We start from the raw sequence: 19,356 nt of genomic DNA, 5'->3' as shown, positions 1-19,356 counted from the left end.
GGGGGGTGGGGGCGGCGGCCGCCGGTACCCGCCCCAGGAATGAAACCAGCGAGAGCGGCACCGGGGGGGGTAAGGGTTTAATGCGAGTTCCCCTGGTTGAAACTGTACATCCCGTGAGACAGACTCGTCATTAATTCCAATCACCGTACTGGGCAGAGGAAAGTCGCAACAAAATAAGTGAAAAAACCCACAAAACCTGCTGAATAAATACATACACCTTTTCGACATCTTCTCAACGATTGGCCTATCAAGTCCCTTCATTTGGTAACGGATAGTTCTGGATTTCACATAACAAGATTTATTATTTTACTTTTCAAACTGATTGTCCCTGCCTGGATTTTTCTCCCTTGGGCACGCCTGAGTGTGTAGCCTTGAAATAAGACCTAAAAAGCGTGTGGAAAGCATCAGAAAAAGATCTATGTCACCTTCCCCAGGTCCATTCAAATTGCATAAAGTCCCCTGCCAGAATTTACACGTCTAAAGCTATTCTGCCTGCATTAATGTGACCCATCCTAGATGAAGGGGCTCTAGACCTGACAATTAGTAGAAGCTGGAGACACTGAGAGCTAAGAGGAAGATTTTTTTTTTTTTTTGCAAGGACAGTCATGATGTGAATTTACTGCTCGTGAAACATACGGGTCTGGCAGAACCAGAGCATAATGGTGTCTGATAAGCAGAGCAGGTATCTCACAGGCAACGGCAAAAAAAGGTTTCTCCCCTTCCCTCTCTAACCATGGGCCTAGTCTAGACAGATTTTTATACTATCAGCTCATCACAATCTCTCAGCACTTTCCAACCACACATTTCTATCAGCTTCAACCCCACTGGAGAAGTGTCTGCAGTGGAGTGTTTTGGTTTGAAATCTCAAATAATAGAAACACTGACTAAGGATTTCCTCTAAGTACCAGAGAACAGCTCTTTGATGGCCCATTCAAATTAGATGCAAAGAAAATTATCAAAACAATCTCTGAGAACTGGAATGAGGCCACCAAAGACCACTGGGGCTTCTGGGTTGTTATCCAGAGACTGATTAGAGCTTTTGACAATTTTAACATGGGATACAACAGAGACAATTCAGCAGTGGAGCCCTCCTGACTGATCTATTTGTTCTCAGCCTTCCCTGTCTTAGATTTTATCTACGCATACCAACATGGTCTGAATTTGTCTGGGTATGCATACTCCTTTTAGTTGCAGTAATAGAAGACAGGGAAGCTATCTTTTATCTCTTCAGCCTAATCCCAGAGGTAAAGTACCATTAGCGGACCTTCCTTTGGCTAAGTGGAAGCACCTAGATTGCCACTGCTGCTGCTTTGAACTTTGTGATATGCTTCCAAGGACTGCAAAGAGGTAAGGAATCAGATGATCTTCAGAGCTGCATATGGTATGACATTTAACTGTTATGACTTGTGGAGTCAGCTCCCTGATTGGTTTATATTTGGAATAGTATCCAGGAATCATTGTCTAATGTCCAGTCCTGTATATGCTGAATGATGAAAATGGGCTTCCAGCTACTTGGAGAGACAGCTTGTGACTTGCCTCCAAAAAGCTGGATTTCCAGTCCAAGAAAGCATTTTTGTAAAGCCAACCAACCAGTGAAGGTTCAAGTAAATCGCATTTCCAAGAAACAGCGGATGACGAGCAGAATCAAAAATGAAGGCACAAAATCTCCTTCCAAATTCTACAGCAATATTCCTAGATATTACCTGCAGTATCAGAGAGGGAGATCTTCCAGTAGTGGAGTCTTAAAATATTGTTAAAAACCAATATTCAAAGAGCTTTGATCAATGCCTTAGAAACTGTCAGCAGCATTCCCTGTTTCCACTCAAAGTCAGCAGTGAGCAGGGCCAGGGAAAGGTCTTTCCTGTGAACCATGGCTCTAGGGGTCAAGAAAGGACACTGCGATATAACGGGTTCCTTTGGTGGTTGGAAGACCTTCGTGATAATGAGTCAGGCGTCCTGGATGCATCAGGGTCCACCCTTTCCTTGGAGCTCGAATGGAGCAATTGTAGCGCAGGAACCGGCAGCCTCCTCCCTGATGGAGACAAACCAGACACATCAGCTTGGTAAAAACACCTCAGGGAAAGGGTCTCTGCCTTCTCCTGGCAGCCTTTCTGAAAGCGTGAGAAGGTGTTTGAGAGATCTCCTACGTTCTGATGCATTTAAAAATCTTCTTTTTACCCTAGCCCAGTCATTCATTGCAATCCTTAGTGTGAAGAAGCCAGATATGGATAAAGAAAGGGTTTTCATCTGCCTGGACTGCTCAAGGGGCTGTACTGCATTCTTGACACACTGGCAAACACTTACCTCATAGTCTATTCCAACTCGGTTCAAAGCAATGTTAATGGTAAAGGTGGAAGCGTCATGATGGGGCATTAAAGAGGGCTGCTCGTCAGGTTTGTAGCGAACCACAAAGGCTAGCTCAAACTGAGTCTGCAGGAGAGAAGAACAAAGTGCACATCTGTTACAGGGCTATAGTAGTCCACGGCTACTGAGCTGCAGAGCAGGGCATAATATTTAAATTGCATCCCACTGCTAAGAGAGAAAGGCAACAATAAGACAGGAGAATGTCACTGGGAAATTGCATATTTCCTGATGTGTATACTTATGTCATACTCCGGGGTCAGTATGCATATTGCTAGAGGATTCTAGCAGGCTTTTCACAGAGTTGAAACTGGAGGAGGTGTTGAACTGACCACAAGTTGTGATGCTAAGGTATACATACCTTGGTATAGTATCCAGGGTACAGTTTCTCTGTGATGGGTGCAATATAGTCCAGAAGAAACTTATACCATTCTCTTTCAAAGCCAATTTGGTTCATGTGTATGTCAATAGTTGGGACGTTCTCATATCCTCCTTGTATTCTGCTGTCCTGAAATAGCATCATGAAAATACCCATAAGGATGGGAACCCTGCACTTGTTGGTTCTGGTAACTACAATTAAATATGACGTTTATTTATCAGAATTTCCAGGATGGAAAACTCATTTCAAACAATAATTAAAACCTAAGGTAAACAATATTACCATCAGAAGGGCTGAACACTGTAGCTTCAGGGGACACTAAAGTGGACTCAGAAAAACTAGTCAGATTTAAGAACACGTGCAAAATCACAGAGTTAATCAGGAACAAAAGTATTGCCTCCAGTTTTCTGGTTTAACTGTGAGACCTAATGCCTTCCTACAGGAGGCACTGCTGCCACCAAACATGCATGGGTAAAGTTATGACACAGAAATCAAAGAGCTCCTGCTTTTTCTTACCGTGTTGTCACCTGTGGACCACTGGCCATAATGTTCCATTTCTTCCACCAACTCATCACAGGCAGTGTCAGTGAATATGGGGAACCAGTACACATCTGGGCAGGGCTGCAGGAAATAGACAGGTGAGAACAGCAGAAACAAGGACAGGTGCTCGAGGCAAAAGGAGTAAGACTAAACTGATTGTAGATCAAGTCAGTTTAAGTGGAAAGTAACTAAAATGTTGATAGAAATTTGTCTTGTGATTTATGTGCCCCACTTCCACTTAAGAGAGCTGGAGATGTACTTCTAGAAGAATGATTTGGCTCTAAAAATACTTTCAAGGTCATGTTTCCTCTGGTTTTCAAAGACTATGAGGTCGTGCTGAACTGCTTATTCCTGAGAATGTCCACTGTGATGATACAAGCATTGTCCTGATGCTAATCTCCTATTCTGATGGATAAGAGTGATGTTTTCTTACCATTTCTACCAATTTCCCTTTCAGAGCTGCTGTGTAGTTTTCATGGATGTACTTTTCTCTCCAGTCCTGCAGTTAAAAGATAAGCAAACCAGTCATTTCTGTGGGGCCTGGTTAAAGAGGCAATGAAAGGCCAGGCACTTGTGCAGCAGTATTTCACAGGCTTTGAAGATGCAGATGTTATGAAACACATAAACATCCTCTTTTCAAATTCTGTGACTACATTCCTCATCCCACCTGAGACATGTCGTTATTACAAAGCCTGGACCTTCCCTATTGGTGAAGCTAGTCATCAAGTCTTCACATGCCACATTGCTAAGCCTGCTGAGCATGCAGGTTCTCTCACCTCAGGATTGCTGAATATTTGCCAGAGGTCATTGTGGAGGTGAGTTGTCTGATAATTCTCCAGGGATAGTATGTGTCCAAACTGATGCCGATTTGTCAGGTACATAAAGACTCCCTGCAGGACAGGGGGAAACAATCAAGCTTTGTTTCCAGGCCTCACATTTCTGTGAGCCACTAAGAAATACAAGCACTGGACAGTTCCTCATGGATGATGGCTCTGCCGAAGCTGTTCAGTTACTCATTCGTTCTCCTGTGGGCCTTCAGTTTAATTCCCACCCTGGGTATGAGGAACTTTGAGAGGTTATAGCCAGAGCCAGTAATTCTGTACCTCTTGTCAGACAGGGTTGGAAGCAGAGCAGAGCAGCTGCTGTGTGATTAGGTTCTTCCTTCTTACCCTGTCAACCCCATTTAGAACACCCCTGAATAGGCCCAAGAACGAAAATGTTATCCACATTTAGTGGTCGCTGGCTCTGTGTGGTTTCACAGCAAAAGAGAAATCCCACACTGGTCCAAGCCTGCACAGTACTGAATAACACCAGTTCATCCTGTCCCATGCCCCAGCAAAGCTGAATGCCTTGAAACTACTTAATCTTGTCACCTCCACCCTGGCACGCAGCTCTCCCCTGCCAGCCTCTCTCTCGACTGACCTGATTTCGAACGTTGTGGCAGAAAGCCATGTCAGCATCCAGCTTGCCACTGTGGAAGAGATCTCCCTGGTCAAGCTCCGACCGCAGAGCCTTGGCTTTAACCATGTAAACACTGCTGATGTAGGGAACGTTCCAAAGCCCGCTGAAACACAGGGGTAGGAGGGTAAGACTTGAAATACCACTAAGACAGAAACTGCTGGAGTTGACGGGATGGCAGGCAGCACTGCAGCTTCAGCCAGGCTTGCCTAAATGAGCCAACTCAGAACAGTAGGGAGAAATCATACCAATAGGGATTGTCATTCCAGGAAAAATCACTTATATTGCCCAGAGCTTTTAAGCTGCACAAATGCTAGTCCACTGTGAAAGTAATTAATTGCTACCGTGTGTTTTTGCAAGGGACATAATGGCTTGAATCTCTTCCCAGAGAGATCAACTTTTTTTTTTCAGTGATTTAAAAAAACTGAACCAGCCAAAATTGCATAAGCTGATTTCCAGCATTTATTGCACATATAATGGCCTAAAAAAAAGAGGGCCCCTCAAGAATATGAACGAACCAACAACTGTATTTTGTTAATCTTCCATTCAAGGATCACCTGGTATTTTATGAAGATTAACTGACAAAGATTAAACAGCACTTCGCAGGATTTTAAGGATCACACTAACTATAATCCACAGGTGGGAAAACATGACATGAATAGGATGAAGTGATTTCAGCAGAGTCAGGACTCTCAAACCCTATAGGAAAATCTGCCCAAAGTATGTATCATCTCTGCTCAGGGGAGAACATAGAGCAGCTTCCAAATGGGAGCACAGACTTCTTTTCCTTTTCTATACACAAAGGCAGTGCTCCACTGTGCTCTCTAGTTCTTTGGCATTAGCTAGTTTGATGATAATGTGCTGCAGCAAGCTTTACATTTGAGGGATTATATCAGTAAGAAGCTTTCTCTGCATACTCACACCCTCCGCCTTTGAACAATATCCACATAATCTTCTGAGCGGGCATAGTATCCATCAGGGCTTAGCGCTCCCCAGAAATTCGACCACAGCTTCTCATGACGGCTTACCAGTGGGGCAATCACCAGCCTGTGAGCACAAAAGGAAAAGGAATTGCAGGACAGGATGTTACCACAGCAAGAAAAGGAAAAGATTTACAAACCACAGACTCTCTCTCATTTCCAGGGTTGCTGCTTCTGTTAACTGTGTTGGAATAAAATTCCACATAAGAAAGGGCAAATATGGTCACAATCTCCTCTCCAACTGCACCCTGCAGCAGGTCTCTTAAAATCCGATTTGTTCTAGTGAATATATAAAGACAAAAACTAGGGATGATTTATATCCACTGCCTAAAATCCAGAGATTACAACTACAGTTAAAAAACACTAAATAAGAGGTGTTTGTCTAACGTTCTACCTCTGACACAATTCTCCTAGGGCCTTACACATCTCGGTGAGGAAAGAGCTCACTGTATTCTTCATGTGAAAGACGAGCAGTAAGGATTGCTCAGACCAAAGAACTCACTTGTTCTGTTCGATCAGGATCCTTAGAGTCTCTGTGTTCTTCAGAACTATCTCAGCATCCAGGCTAAAGTAATAGTCACAGTCAGGATCCTTTCTGCACAAATCCCTATAGCCAGAGAACAAGAAAAGTCACACCAAAATCCTCCTAAAACAGAGCAAGACAAGGGACAGAACACCAAGAATTCCTTCACCTTGTAGTCTAAAGGTTTTCTTCTGGATGCTCATAAAAGTTCAGTTTAATGTAATAATCCAGAGGCCTAGCATAATATAAGCACATCAGATTCAGTATCCAATAGCAGGCACTGAGACACAGCCAAAATCACATTTAGCAAACTGTTTCCTCAGCTCAGAATGAAGAGGTTCCCATTTATCCAGACTTGAGCTCAAATTCACACCTCCAGATCACAGAGAGGAGGATACCCTGCCACTAGCTCTTAGTTTTACTACTACACCCCTCCTTTTCAGAGATACAGGTGCATATTCTTTGTGATTTACAACTGGGCATACAGAATGCTTGATGAGGGCAGGGCTATCCTTCTAACAGAGCAAAGGACCAGGGGGAACTTCATTTCTGAAACTGGAGAAAGGGAGCTGGTATTGAAGATGATTTTTTTCCCAATATATAATGGGCACGGGGAGTTAATGCTAGGAAAATTGAAAGAAAAGGGTGACTGAAAGAAGAGAAGCATCCACTTGACAGTGATGATCCTCAGAAAAAACAGACTGCCTTAGCTCGGACACAGGCTGACTCTGCCAGCCACCATGTATGGGCCTCTTCACTTACATGCCCAAGTTACGCGCCTCAGCATTCTCCACCTCATCATCTGGTCCAATCACTTTGATGGCGAGATATTCTTTGCCATGGTCTTTAACAAAAGAGTCCACCTGCATCACGTGATGTTGCTCCTATGCCAAAGGAAAAATAAGGAAGAACAGATAAGATGGGCTCATCCCAGGCTGCTCAGCCTCCTGTTGTTGAAAATGACAAGCCAGATGAACAACATCTCTCCCCACTTTCACATCTGTACAGCTGCATGGAGCTATTTTATAGGCGCCATCGCAGATAAGCGCTGGGATTACAGAGCCTGGAAGTCCAGTCAAAGGTTGCAAAGGTGCCTGGAGTACAGGAGGAAGTATACATTTTCCCCGCATTTGCTAAAACCATCACAGGACAACTTTACTTACATGGTTGTGAATGAAGAGCTGGATTCGTTGCTTTGGGTAATGAAGGTTACGAAGCCGCAAGAAAAACTGGGAGAGGAATGGGGTGGGCTGCTCGATGAAAATGCCTATCAGAATCATTGGCAATGCCTCATCCTACATTCAGTGAGAAGAGGAGAGAAGTGGTGTCTCATGTACCACGTCACACACATAAAATCCTATTGTAAGACTTGAAAGCATTGGACATCAGCCTTACCTTAAACCCTGTGAGGCTTCGCAGACCTTCATCACACACAGTGCAGCCAGTCTCAAATGTCCATATTTGAGGAATGTAGTTTCCCAGGTAGTTCAGCTGCAGCTGCAAAAGGCAAAAGGCAATTTGCCACGTTACGCATTAAAGGGCAGGGGAGTTTCTTTGCATTCACCCCCAGTGTAAGATCATATTTCATCAGAACTTCATTTACCTTCTTCTTGGACTAAAGAATCTGAAAAGTGTGACTGCCTGAGGGTTCAATTACACGTTCAACTTTGAACCAGACACATCTTGCTGCTATGGACGTGGACCACTTACTGTTTCTCAAATATAAATGCACACAGGGAAAGTCAATATATAGGAAGACAGTAACCCGATACACTGGAGCCTCAAGGGTCACTTTGCAACAAATACATAACAAATTTTTCTCTCAGGATGCCCACTTACCTTGGTGGGTCCATTTCCATGAATCACCACAGGCAGAGTGTCATACAACAAGTTTCTTGCTCTCACTCGTGAGTTTTCAAACTTCAGAACTACCTCATCTGGAAATGACAATGCCATCATGTTATCAGGGGAAGGCTTTTATTGATAATTAGCAGCACAATGCCTCAATTCTAGTGAACAACTGCTGAAAGATGAAAGCATGAATGTGGATAACCATGCACAAGTAGTTTAAGAGCTACAGACCACATCCAGAGAGGAGAAAAAAATGTTCAAAATGATCCTGTGAGGTAGCAGGAGGATGGCTGGGCTGGCAAATACACCTTCTACTGGGAACTGGCAGAAGCCACACTGAAACAGTCTTTCAAATCTGGCACTGACAAACTGTGCAGTGAGGAAGGCTATCAATGGCCAGGGAGGACTCAAGCCCTTCTCACCTAAGCATCCTAGGTACCTGCTGTCTCTCTTTTTCACCCCTGACAAAAGTCCACCCTGCTGGCACAGATATCCAAGATGTCTCAACACAACCACACAAAATCCTTTGGAAAACAGACTAGGACAGACCCAAGCTCCAGTCTATCACTGTTATAATGAGCACAGAAGTCAAAACTACACTGTTGTTATAATCTTTTACCTGGCTGGAATAAAGACAGAGTGGTGCAAGACTATAAACTGAAAATATTAGGCAGTAGTGTCAGGAGAGTAAGTGAATTACTTTTGCCAGGACTAGCAATATCAATCAATCAGTGGGTCAGGTCAGAAGCCTGGTACGGTCAGTGAGTGCTCACAGGCAATATCTGGCTGCATCTCACCTTCTGTGGCATTCCAGACAGTTCTGAAGCGGAAAGACAGGCAAGCCCTAGGCACCTTGTGTGTTGTTACTTGCACTGAAAGTCCCTCCCAGTTTCAATCCCCAAGGCTAATGCAATCCGACATGCTTGGAGATCAAAGTGGTAAGGAGGTGTAAGATGGAAAACCTGACCTGCATTCCCCCCTGGTGAAGAGGGAATTGCAAGGGAAACCTAGTTGGTTGCAGTGGAAATGCAAATAAATTCCAGAAGCGTGGCAGAGACTTTTTAGTGAAGCTTATTCTGCAGGGACAGGAATTTCTGAAATTTAATCCCTTCAGCCACAACTTTATTTCTGGTGTCAACATGCAGTTGCATTCTAAGGAGAAATGAGCTTCCTTCTTCCATCTCACCTAATGCTCCATTTAGGTTTTGGAAGATCCGGCTTCTTTGGTCTAGACTGATGTTGACACTTTCCTTTAAAAGAATGAGATAAATAACCTTAATTAGAATACAAGTGGGCATCCATTCTTTACATGTGAGAGACCCTATGCTGAGCGAAGATATATTACATTCCTATAATAATTTCCATACTCTCCAAGCTCTGAAGCCTAAAACACTCCCAGCTAATCCTCATTTTCACTTGATCTGGGTCAATTTGTCATTTTCTAAAACAATTTAAAGATATTATATTAGGCAAAACCATGCAAATAAACATTTTAAAGCTGCTGTGTGTGTGCCAATAATAATACGCAGCATATTAATGAAGCACACTTGCAGCAGTGTCATATAAAACCCATGTATAATATGCAGGAGTGCCAAACATCTGCAAACACATCTAACAAAACATCTAGCAAAAACATCTGCTGTGAAGAGTTTCTTGCCATCTATCCACAGGGCAAGCGTTACCCCAAGTGTTGCCCCAGGTACCGGTGTCAAACCAGAACACAGTAAGGGCACAAGGCCAGCTTGTGCAATCTTTGTTTTTATCCCCTGCTGCAAGTGACACTCTGAATGGATTTTTGTCAGACTAAAACCCAGCTCTGATTTAACAGAGTTCAGTGTCCCTCCAGGCATCCGTTAAGATTGATTACTGGAAAGGACAGCAGGGTGCTAACATCCGCTGTCTAAACGCCAACTCAGTGGAATTACTCAGCCTTTGTGGGGCACAGGGCCAGAACTGCAGATGAGAACATTAAAGGAACTGTTCACGCTAAAATATCATGGGCCATATTCAGATTCAGGGAAGTAAAAAAGTGCAGCTGTTCTGAATTTTTTACCAGCCCTGCTGGTGAAAAAGTGCAACTCCTTCTCTAATCAGCCTGAAAGCAGTTTGTGCTTGACTTTACTGTTACAGTTTGACTTCTTAGTTCTGCTGCATCTGTGGTGTCCCTCAGGGACAGAGTGCACTGCGTAATGCAGAACTGGGCAGGGACAACGGAAGTGGAATCACCCCGTGGGCTGGATGATTCGGCCAGCACACCACATGGTGCTGGAATCACAATGACGCTTCCAGGGTCCTTTCCAGGCTTCTGTATGATGTTACGTGGCACGCTACATAGGCTGACGCACATTTTGTCGGCCAGGATCTGGAGGTGTTTGCTGAAGGCAGTGGGAGCCCCTTTGTTCTAGCAGAGCTACCCACTGTGATGCCCACGGTCCCTGTCCTGTGGCACAAAGCAACTAAAAGGCTGTGAACCTTGGTCCCTTTCATCACCTCAAATCTGCTCAGGCGTCATCTGCCCCTTTACCAAAAACATGCTTTAGTGCCAAGTTGGACATCTCTAAGTCAGCACTGCACTCTGCAGGGAAGATACAGACTTAAAGTCTGGGTTTCACATCCCCTGGGAGGAGGCTGCTTAGTTCTGCCACACTCAGTAGCTTTAAACATCAGCACATACAGATACTGGTATGAGTTTCCAGTAAGACTTGTTTTAAGACATCTATCTTCCCAGCCACATTTTAAGCTTAAAGATAAAAATGGCTAATAACAGAACAAAGGGGTAGTGACCGAAACACAAATTTTCAGAAGGGAAATGGGTAACTAGACATACTACTGGCCTTTTCTGTCTAAGGATGCCAGAGCAGTAATTAAGCATCGATACATCTGTGATTAGCTTCTTTACTGTCAACAGGGATACTGCACAGAGGATTAACAGCAATGTTTCTCTTCCTAATAAAAAAAATCTAGCTCCACCTACTCTTTTTTCTGGATCCAAGAAGACATTCGTATAGAAGAGCTGGTCACTGTCATCATCCTGTCCTTTCCAATCCTCCACAAGCTTCTTCAGGTTTGGAGCATAACCTATGAATCCTGTGGGAATAAGTACAAAGAGATGTTTCAACCCAGACAATCAAAAAAGGGAAGTACTCCTGTATACAAATACTCTCATTCCTTTCACACAAAGTCTCACTCCACCCTGTGTGCTGCAGAGATACACCAGCTTTCAGCAAAGGCAGTTCCTGACATGGAATGACACCAGGATCAAACCTGTCATCTTCAGCATCAGAAAAGCTCAGATACCCACACCCTGAATGACAAGTCTCACTGAAAAGGGAGAAGGGATAGGGAACAGGTTCCTATCCTCTACAGGCAATCCATAGCTATGTCCCCTCCTGCAGGTAAAAGACAGGAGCATTGTTAGTCTTTCCATTATAGCCAGTTATGCCCAGGACTTCAGTTTGCACCATCTTCTTGAAAGAAGCTTTCCACACCTGGTCGCTTGTTACTTCTGAGAGGTTCTCAGTTGAAAGAAGATTCTGTGTCTTACCTCCAGAACCCAGGAAGCGCTTTCCATCTCGCACCTGAGGGTACTTGGCTTCCAGCTTTCTGTCAGGATAGATGTAGTTCTCTGCTGAGAAGACCACCTTGCTCTTGGCCTGTTTGAACTTCTTCAGCAATTCTGTGGGGCCCGAAGCAAAAAGTACATCATAGCTAAAGACAGACAAGAAAGGGACAGAAAGGAATGGAGTCAGAAAAACATGTCAGCGTGAAAAGTTTCTAGAAACAGCTAATTCTTTAGGAATCCCTTTCATTTAGTTCTGCTTCACAGTATGACATTTTTTGTCACAATTATAGCTAATTAAAGTGCAATCTTATTCATAGAGTGGAAGGTGTCACTTTTCACTGCAGAAGATTCCACACTGGCTTGGGGCAACTTACACTTGTTCTTAGTTTTACAAAGTTTTAACTGATGATAAAAACAAATCTTCCAAGCTGCAAAACATGCTGATCTCTTCTTGCTTTTCCCCCATTTGGAACTGTGAAGCCCTGGTGTCCTCACTATTTGTAACAACTCTATACTTATTGGAGGAAGAATTACTCTGCCATTCCTTTCTAGATTAAACAAACCCACAGGTCATGCTTTTTACATCTTTTGGCATCCTGCCACTCTCCACTGAGCTCTCTGCAAATCTTCAGGAGGAACCTATATTGGACACCAGTCACTGGATGCTGCACTCCAGCCACTATCTCTTCAGTAGTGGGTAGAACTGACTAATTCCCAGCTAACACTCCCAGAATGAGACCTGCATTTTCTGCAAGAGGATTTGCATACTTCAGACTCATTCTGGTGAGTGAAAAAGTCACTCATTCCAAAGATTAATCATTCCCAACTTCTCTAAACACACGTAGACACTCAGAGCTGCAAAAGATGATCTCCCTGCCATGGGAGCTAGAGGCAGATAACAGGGATCCCAGCCTTGCCTGTTGCTGGGCATATGAAAAGACACTGAGACTCCAAACTATCCTTTCCCTCTTCACATTTCTCTGGCAGACTAATTCTTGGCTCTCAGGATTGTGTTGCAGGCTGCCTCACCTTATAAAACAAATAATTCTGGTAAGAAAGGCCTGCCTAGATCCACAGAAATTGTCTGCTCATTCTCTGCAGATCGGGGCAGCCAAATTCCACTCTGGCAGAAACAGGTATAATGCTATCAACTTTATGCAAAAGTTGGAATCAGCCTATTCTGATCAGACCTTTCCAGCTGCCACGCATGCAGCTTAGGCAACTGCAGAGAATTCAGGGATTAAAAAACAGAGGAGGTCTGGACACACCTTCCAAAAATAATTTCTTAATTCATTTCAGTTAATTTCTTCTTAGTAAGAACCTGTTCAATCAGCCTTATGATTCAGTTCACGGCAAATACTTTCCAACCCATTACCTTTCTACAAAAAGGATGATCAAGTCTTCCTTATCCGCATACTGCTTCAAAGCTGATTTCAAGAGACGGACCTTCTGCCCACCTCCCGCTGGCTTCTTGTCATCTCCACCCTTCCATTCCTCATCCAGCCCCAGCACCTAAACAACGACAGGCACAGGGTCTACTGAACATGTGACTTTCCCAGCAAGACTCACAGGAAAGGACCAGAACCCACAACTTTACTGGTCCCGATAATTCCCTGTGCAAATCACAACAAAAAAAACCAGCATCAGGACAATTGGATTAGGTAGATAAGCCAGCCTTTGAACCATTCTCTGGGATGGACAGTCAGAGCAACATGTCGCACAGTAACAAAGCACTCTCAGCAACAGGGACAGGAGCACACTCTGCACTGTGTGTTTTGGCACTGCAATGGAAAAGTGCCATGGGGCTCTCCTGAGCAGGAGTTGTGGTTTTCATCTCAAGCCAACACTCAGGATGGAATAAAAGACTGCTGCAGAAATGCCCCAGTCACAGTATTTTTCAGCCAGCTGAGTAGGTGCGTCCTCTCTTGAACTTTTATTTAATCACTCTGAGGACAGGTCTTATTCATTTCACACTTCAAAATTCCCTTTGACCAACCACCACTGAGGCTGCTAGCCATCACCTGGACTTTGTAGTTGAAGAATCGAGCTGATCTTCTAAAGCGCTGGAATCCCTCAGTCTGCTTGGTGGCAACAGTAAGGACCAGCAGGTTTTCTGCATATAGGAGAAAGCAGAGACACAGTCAACTTGCGTTGTTTACACAACCAGCCGTCCCATACCTAACGAAGAGGCTTTACTATCAGATACTGAGTCAAGGTAGGGATCAATAGTCTTAAAGGCACTTGACAGATTTGACAAAGGGAAGTCAAAATCCAACCACTGAGAAGCAGAGTGACTTTCCCCAGTACATTCTTTAAGTTGATCATGAATCCAGCAACAGAATCCAGGAGTCCCAACTTTTGCACAGTCAGTCACTGCTGTTCATGGACACAGGTTACATCTGTTCTATGTGCCACTGACACATGTCCAGGTTCATTTTAAATCAGGCAAGAGAGATAGTCTACCTGTGGAGCTACCATATCCTGCTGAGAACAAAACAGCTTGCTTACACCTCTCTACACTCTACAATGTTAAGCAATATAGGCGTTCTCACTGCCCACAAAGCTTCAACCTCAAGAAGAAAACCTGTTTCAAATGCTACTTATTTGCTGCCTGCATTTTCTTGGCACCAACTCATCAAAGATTCGTAGACAGAAAAAAAGAAAGTGTGGATGTAGCCAGTGTTTTACTGGAGGAACTAACTATCACAGGGGACAGAACATGGCAAAGGTGCTCTCAAATTTCAGTGTTTGATTGAAGAACGCAAAACTAATTGCACCACAAGCAAGACTGTTCCTTTGCAACAGAGATTAGAACTTGGTCCTGGGTATAAAATGAGAGATTATGTAAAGATACAATTTAATTGCCTGAGTTATGAGCTCGAAAAAGAAAATATAACATATTAAGTGTTTTTTTGCCCTGCCTATTGAAAGCTACATTTCTCTTCTCTCAGAGTATGAAGGAAATTAAACTTGAAGATAAAAAATAGAACTACTACAAAATGCCCATTTGGAAGTCATCCATTTAGCGCAATTAGCTTCCTGTTCCCCACAGAGTTGCCTTTTTGTTACTCAGCATTGACTGGGTATAGGGAAGACCAAAATTAGGCTGAATGTTATTATTCGCTCTTCATGGCTGCTCCAATTTTCTACTGCATTCCTGAGGTGTCTTCCAGATTTTTTCATACATACACAATGTGAATTTAATTCTGACATAACTTTCGTTTACATTCTCCTTCCAAACTTCCTTTTCATTTCCAATCCCTTAAAAATGACAAAGCTAAATCCTGAAGCTCTCTTTCAGAAGTTCCTCTGTAGTACCACTAGAATAGGATTTTTATATAAAAGCTCTGGATTCTTCATTGTAATGATTAAATGCTATACTTCATCTTACACTTTTGCTTAAGTAGGAATTTGTATAGGCTCTGGCAACAGTGTCTAAATATGAATACTGGTCATCTGATTTGAACATCAGAAAATACCAGGAAAAACTGAAAGCACATTTTCTTGGCTTGAACAGGCTTCTTTTGGAATAATGATTTTTTTCAATGGATGTACCAGATGCACCTTCCTAGTGTACCCAAACCGATATTCTGTCTGATCTTAGAGAGGACAGATCTAGGAGCCAGAGTCCTAAATAGACCCAACAAAGGCAGCAGAAGTGAAAAATAAGTGTAAGACTCCAACTTAGGAAGAAAGAGGATGTTCCCAAGGAAATTCCTAAAATCCTTTACCTGCATCAGAATAAAAAGAGAGATTGAGAACAGTCAATAGAAGGTCAGTTCTAATTGTATTTTGTTAGACATTCAGACAAAGGGAGTGATAAATACAAGAACACAAATGCTGCATTTGTGCAGTTTTTAAAGGCAGATTTTTAGATGTATGAAGTGCATTCCTAATCCAGCCCCTCCAGCACACTCCAGTTCCTTGTGTCCTGTCCAGTCAAAGGGTGCAAATAAAGAGTAAAATATGTATCTCCTCAGGGAATATGTTAAAGCCATATGTTAAAGTTTCTAGCCACACAATGGCATGCAGAAAACCATGGTGGCTTTATTATATAGCTCTAAGCTCATGGTTTCTGAGAAGGTGAGGATCATACTGTCAGAGAAGAGGAGGGCAAATGTGGCCTTGCCAGAGAGGAATGTAAAGACAAACATCAAATTCTAGTACCTGAAAGCATATGATAATGATAAGAGAAGGAAAGAAAGAAATGAGCCTGACTGCTCTGCAATTATTTCAGCCTGAATTCTCAGACATCTCACATTAAATAGACCACCGATTCATTCTCATGCCACCACCCAAAGAATGCAACAAACTGTTTATGATACGACTGCCAGAAGTTTGCTGGACAAGATGCGAGAGCTAAAGGCTCACAGGGGTGAACAGGAAGCGGTGTCCTATTTCTAAGACAGAAAAGGTTTCACTGTGCAGCGTGTGAACGCACTGGAGCATGGAAAAGCCAGCACAGAGACAATTAATCTCCCCAGCAGAATTTCAAGTTAGAGATTTCCTTCTCATTACTGGTCTGTGGGGGTAGGACTCTAAGAGGCATTAAGCTCAGTTTTTGTTCTGAGAAGTCTCTGCAGTAGCGAGAGCTTTCCATCCCAAGAGACATTCCTTCAGTCCAGTACTAGAGGCTTGTTCTGAGCTATGCTGCCTCTGCTCCTTCTCCTTTAACCCTTTTTTCTCTTTCTCGAAGATTTTGCTGAACACTGGTGCAGCTGATGCTAGGTATTTCTAGAGACAGAGCAGTAAACCCTTTTACTTTCAGTATCACATGCAGGCATTTTAAAACCTCCAGAAGCAGATTTATGCTTCCCTATTTTCCATGTCACAGTTACTCTCCATAGGCACAAATGGTAGCCTATTCTGTTAAGCTGGGCCTCCTGGACCCAGAGACTCCTTGGGCCATGCTGACAATTAGGCATCGTATAAATACATTTGATGATGGTATGGGTGCAAAATATGAACACTGTGGTTAACGAAGAAAGCACTGGACTAGGAACGAGGAGACCTGGACCATACTGCTAGCTCTGCTATGGAGCAAGGAGTCAATCCTCCTCTGTTTTTCCATCTGTAGAATGGTAATAGAGGACATTCACCACTTTTGTGACGGTTTTGGAGCACTACAGATGAAAAGGATCCTGTAGGGACAAAGCACTGGAACAGGGACTCTGATATCAATATCACAGTGAAATGACCGGGCAGACTTCTGAGTTTTTACAAAGAGTAAAAATCAGTGACAAGATGAGTTCAGTAACAAAAAATTTATTTACTTCTGCTCTGACTCTACAGGGAAAGCACAGCTGCAGCTGCATTTCAGGACAAGGAATTAATTTATCCCTAGGCTGTGCTTTGGGAAATCTTACTGTGCCACTTCCTGTCAAGATAGCGTGCAAGAGAATACCATTAATACAGGGATCAAATAGAAAAAAATCAGTGCAGGGTAACACAATCTCTGTATTAAATTTACATTTATGAAAGTTTTCTTTTAAAGTTTCAATTAACTACAAATAACTATGCTTAGAGCTTTTGCACAGATCTAGAAGAACACAGAAGAGAGAAGATAGGTATCGTTATTCTCGTATTACTCTGTGGGAGCTGAGGCACAGAAAAGGTAAGGCATTTTTTCTTTGAGCCATGCCAGAAGTGACGAGTTCAGAAAGCAGTTAATTCCAAATCCCCCTTCCTAACCAACACACCTCATTCCTTTTTCCCAGCAGTCAATTTTATATCTCTAGTGAGCTCTAAAACCTTACCAAAAACACGGAAAATTGGAGTGTGTAAGGAAGGCAGGAGAGTGCAGAGAGATTATTTTCTTACTTATATTTGCCTGTTATCCTAAATGCTGAAACTAATTTGCTTTAGTTATGCCACTACGGCTAAAGAACTCCCCTTCTAACACTCCCATGGATAAACATTAACTCTATTATTATTAAGTAATATATATAGTAAAGGTAATTATACCAGAATCACGTATTGTGAAGGGAAAGATTCTAGGTAACAAGATGAAATCTCCTCTTAATTGCCACTTCTCTAATGAAGACAATTATTCAAACTTCTTGGCAGAGTGACAGTGTGAGAATCTCTTTGTCAGCCTGCAGTCGTTCTGTAGCTGCCCCAATCCTCTACTGTTCTACCAACTACTCCTCAGAGCATCTACCAACCGTGTATGTGGGGATAGAGCGATGTTATTTTAGGAGCATCCTGGCTCTCAGGTCACTGCGTGGCCAGTCTGGGATCAATCGCTCCCTGTCACCTAACTCTTGAACTGTGCAAATTCAGAAGCAGGAAGGGCTGACCCAGGTGGGGCGCAACCCAAGGGAGTGCGAGGACTCCACTGGGATGAAATGGTGTCCGAGGCTCGCCTCGCACAACTCGGAGCTGCCTGTGCGGAGCTGAGGCGGCGCTGAGGAAGCATGTGCCGAGGATCCCCCGCCAGCGCGGGAGCCGGCAGCAGGCTCCCGATGCCGCCCAGGGGCTCAGGTCGGGCGCTGCCTCCGAGCGCTCAGGACAGCGGTGGCAGCCCGGGCGGGTGCGCCCGCCCCCCAGCCTGGCCGCCAGCTCCCCGAGCTGCCGCTCCCCGCCCGCCGCCCCGCAGCGGACACCCCCCCACCCCCCTCCCCGTTACCTTCCTGCGCGGAGGCTCCGCCGCCCTCCGCCCCGAGCAGCGCCAGCACCGCCCAGGGCAGCAGCACCGCCGGAGGCACCATGGAGGCGACTTCCCCGCCTGGATCCCGGCCCGGGAGCCGATAGCGACGGGCGGCGCAGCCTGCGGGACCCACCCGGGAGCCGCTCCGCAGGGACCCGGCGCCTCCAGAAAGCTCCGGGGGCTGCCGGAGCCTGTGCCACGCACCAGACCCGCCCGGCGGGGACGGGCGGAGGAAGCGGGGAGGCGGCGGCTCCTCCTCCCGAGCCGCCCCGGCCCCCGCGAGAGGCGGGGAGGCAGCTGGGGCCGGGCTGGGAGGGGGAGCAGGAAGCTGGGCGGGGGGGCCGGAGCGTGTGCGGAGCCGGGTAACATCTGCCTTGTGCGGGGACGCGACCTGCGGCAACTTCACCTGGGGCGCGGGGTCCCGCACGCCTCGGGCCGGGTTCACCGGGCCAGGGATCCGCAGGGGAGAGACACGCGTTCAGCAGGCGTGAGCCTGGCGAGGAGGAGGGGGCCCGCTCTCTGGCCAGCTGCAGTTCTGGCTGACACAGTCATGAAGCGTGAAAAAAGCAAACCAGGAATGGATTATGCACGGCTCTGGAAACTGGAAGCCCTTATCGAATACCTTCTTTCCACCTGTCACCTCACCACATGCTTTTTCCTGGCAAACACAAAACCTGCTGCTGTCCTGTCGCCTATACAAACTGTTTTTCTCTGGCTATACATACTTCTTGAAGTCTTACATTTATCTTTGTCCTTGTGCTGGGTTTTCTTGCTCTAGCCCCAATGACTAACCTACGCATCTTTTTCTAGTTTATCCTGCCTAACTTCAAGAAGAGGCAAAATAAACCTGTCTTACAAAATTACTTTTTTTAAAAATAGTGTTTAGGGTCATTTTTATAGTGCAGTGAATTAGATGCAGGGAAACCCTTTTGAGCCTGCAGGACAGCAGAGGAGGAGCTACCACTGACCATACATGAGGCCTTGAGCAGCACATTTCTACTGAAGCAAATACCTAGAAGCAACACTGCCATTTTCTTAGGCACTGTGTATAAA

General features: G+C 44.6%; 1 protein-coding gene across 1 annotated transcript; it reads right to left on the bottom strand.

The window, feature by feature from the left end:
* Positions 1 to 60: 60 nt before the first annotated feature.
* Positions 61 to 18,550, bottom strand: PLOD1 (procollagen-lysine,2-oxoglutarate 5-dioxygenase 1). The gene is made up of 19 exons (XM_074848392.1): positions 18,283 to 18,550; positions 13,676 to 13,767; positions 13,030 to 13,166; positions 11,637 to 11,800; positions 11,067 to 11,179; positions 9,279 to 9,342; positions 8,081 to 8,178; positions 7,637 to 7,738; positions 7,405 to 7,536; positions 7,004 to 7,125; positions 6,221 to 6,325; positions 5,660 to 5,785; positions 4,703 to 4,844; positions 4,057 to 4,170; positions 3,714 to 3,779; positions 3,257 to 3,361; positions 2,723 to 2,869; positions 2,305 to 2,430; positions 61 to 2,032 (listed from the first exon to the last, which is right to left on the bottom strand). The coding sequence occupies exons 1-19, from the start codon at positions 18,362 to 18,364 to the stop codon at positions 1,877 to 1,879; spliced, it is 2,193 nt and encodes a 730-aa protein (XP_074704493.1). The 5' UTR covers positions 18,365 to 18,550; the 3' UTR covers positions 61 to 1,876.
* Positions 18,551 to 19,356: the final 806 nt, after the last annotated feature.

This window comes from Strix aluco, chromosome 22 (assembly GCF_031877795.1).
Source record: "Strix aluco isolate bStrAlu1 chromosome 22, bStrAlu1.hap1, whole genome shotgun sequence".
NCBI classification, from domain to species: domain Eukaryota; kingdom Metazoa; phylum Chordata; class Aves; order Strigiformes; family Strigidae; genus Strix; species Strix aluco.
This window is presented reverse-complemented; position numbering and strand designations above follow the sequence as displayed.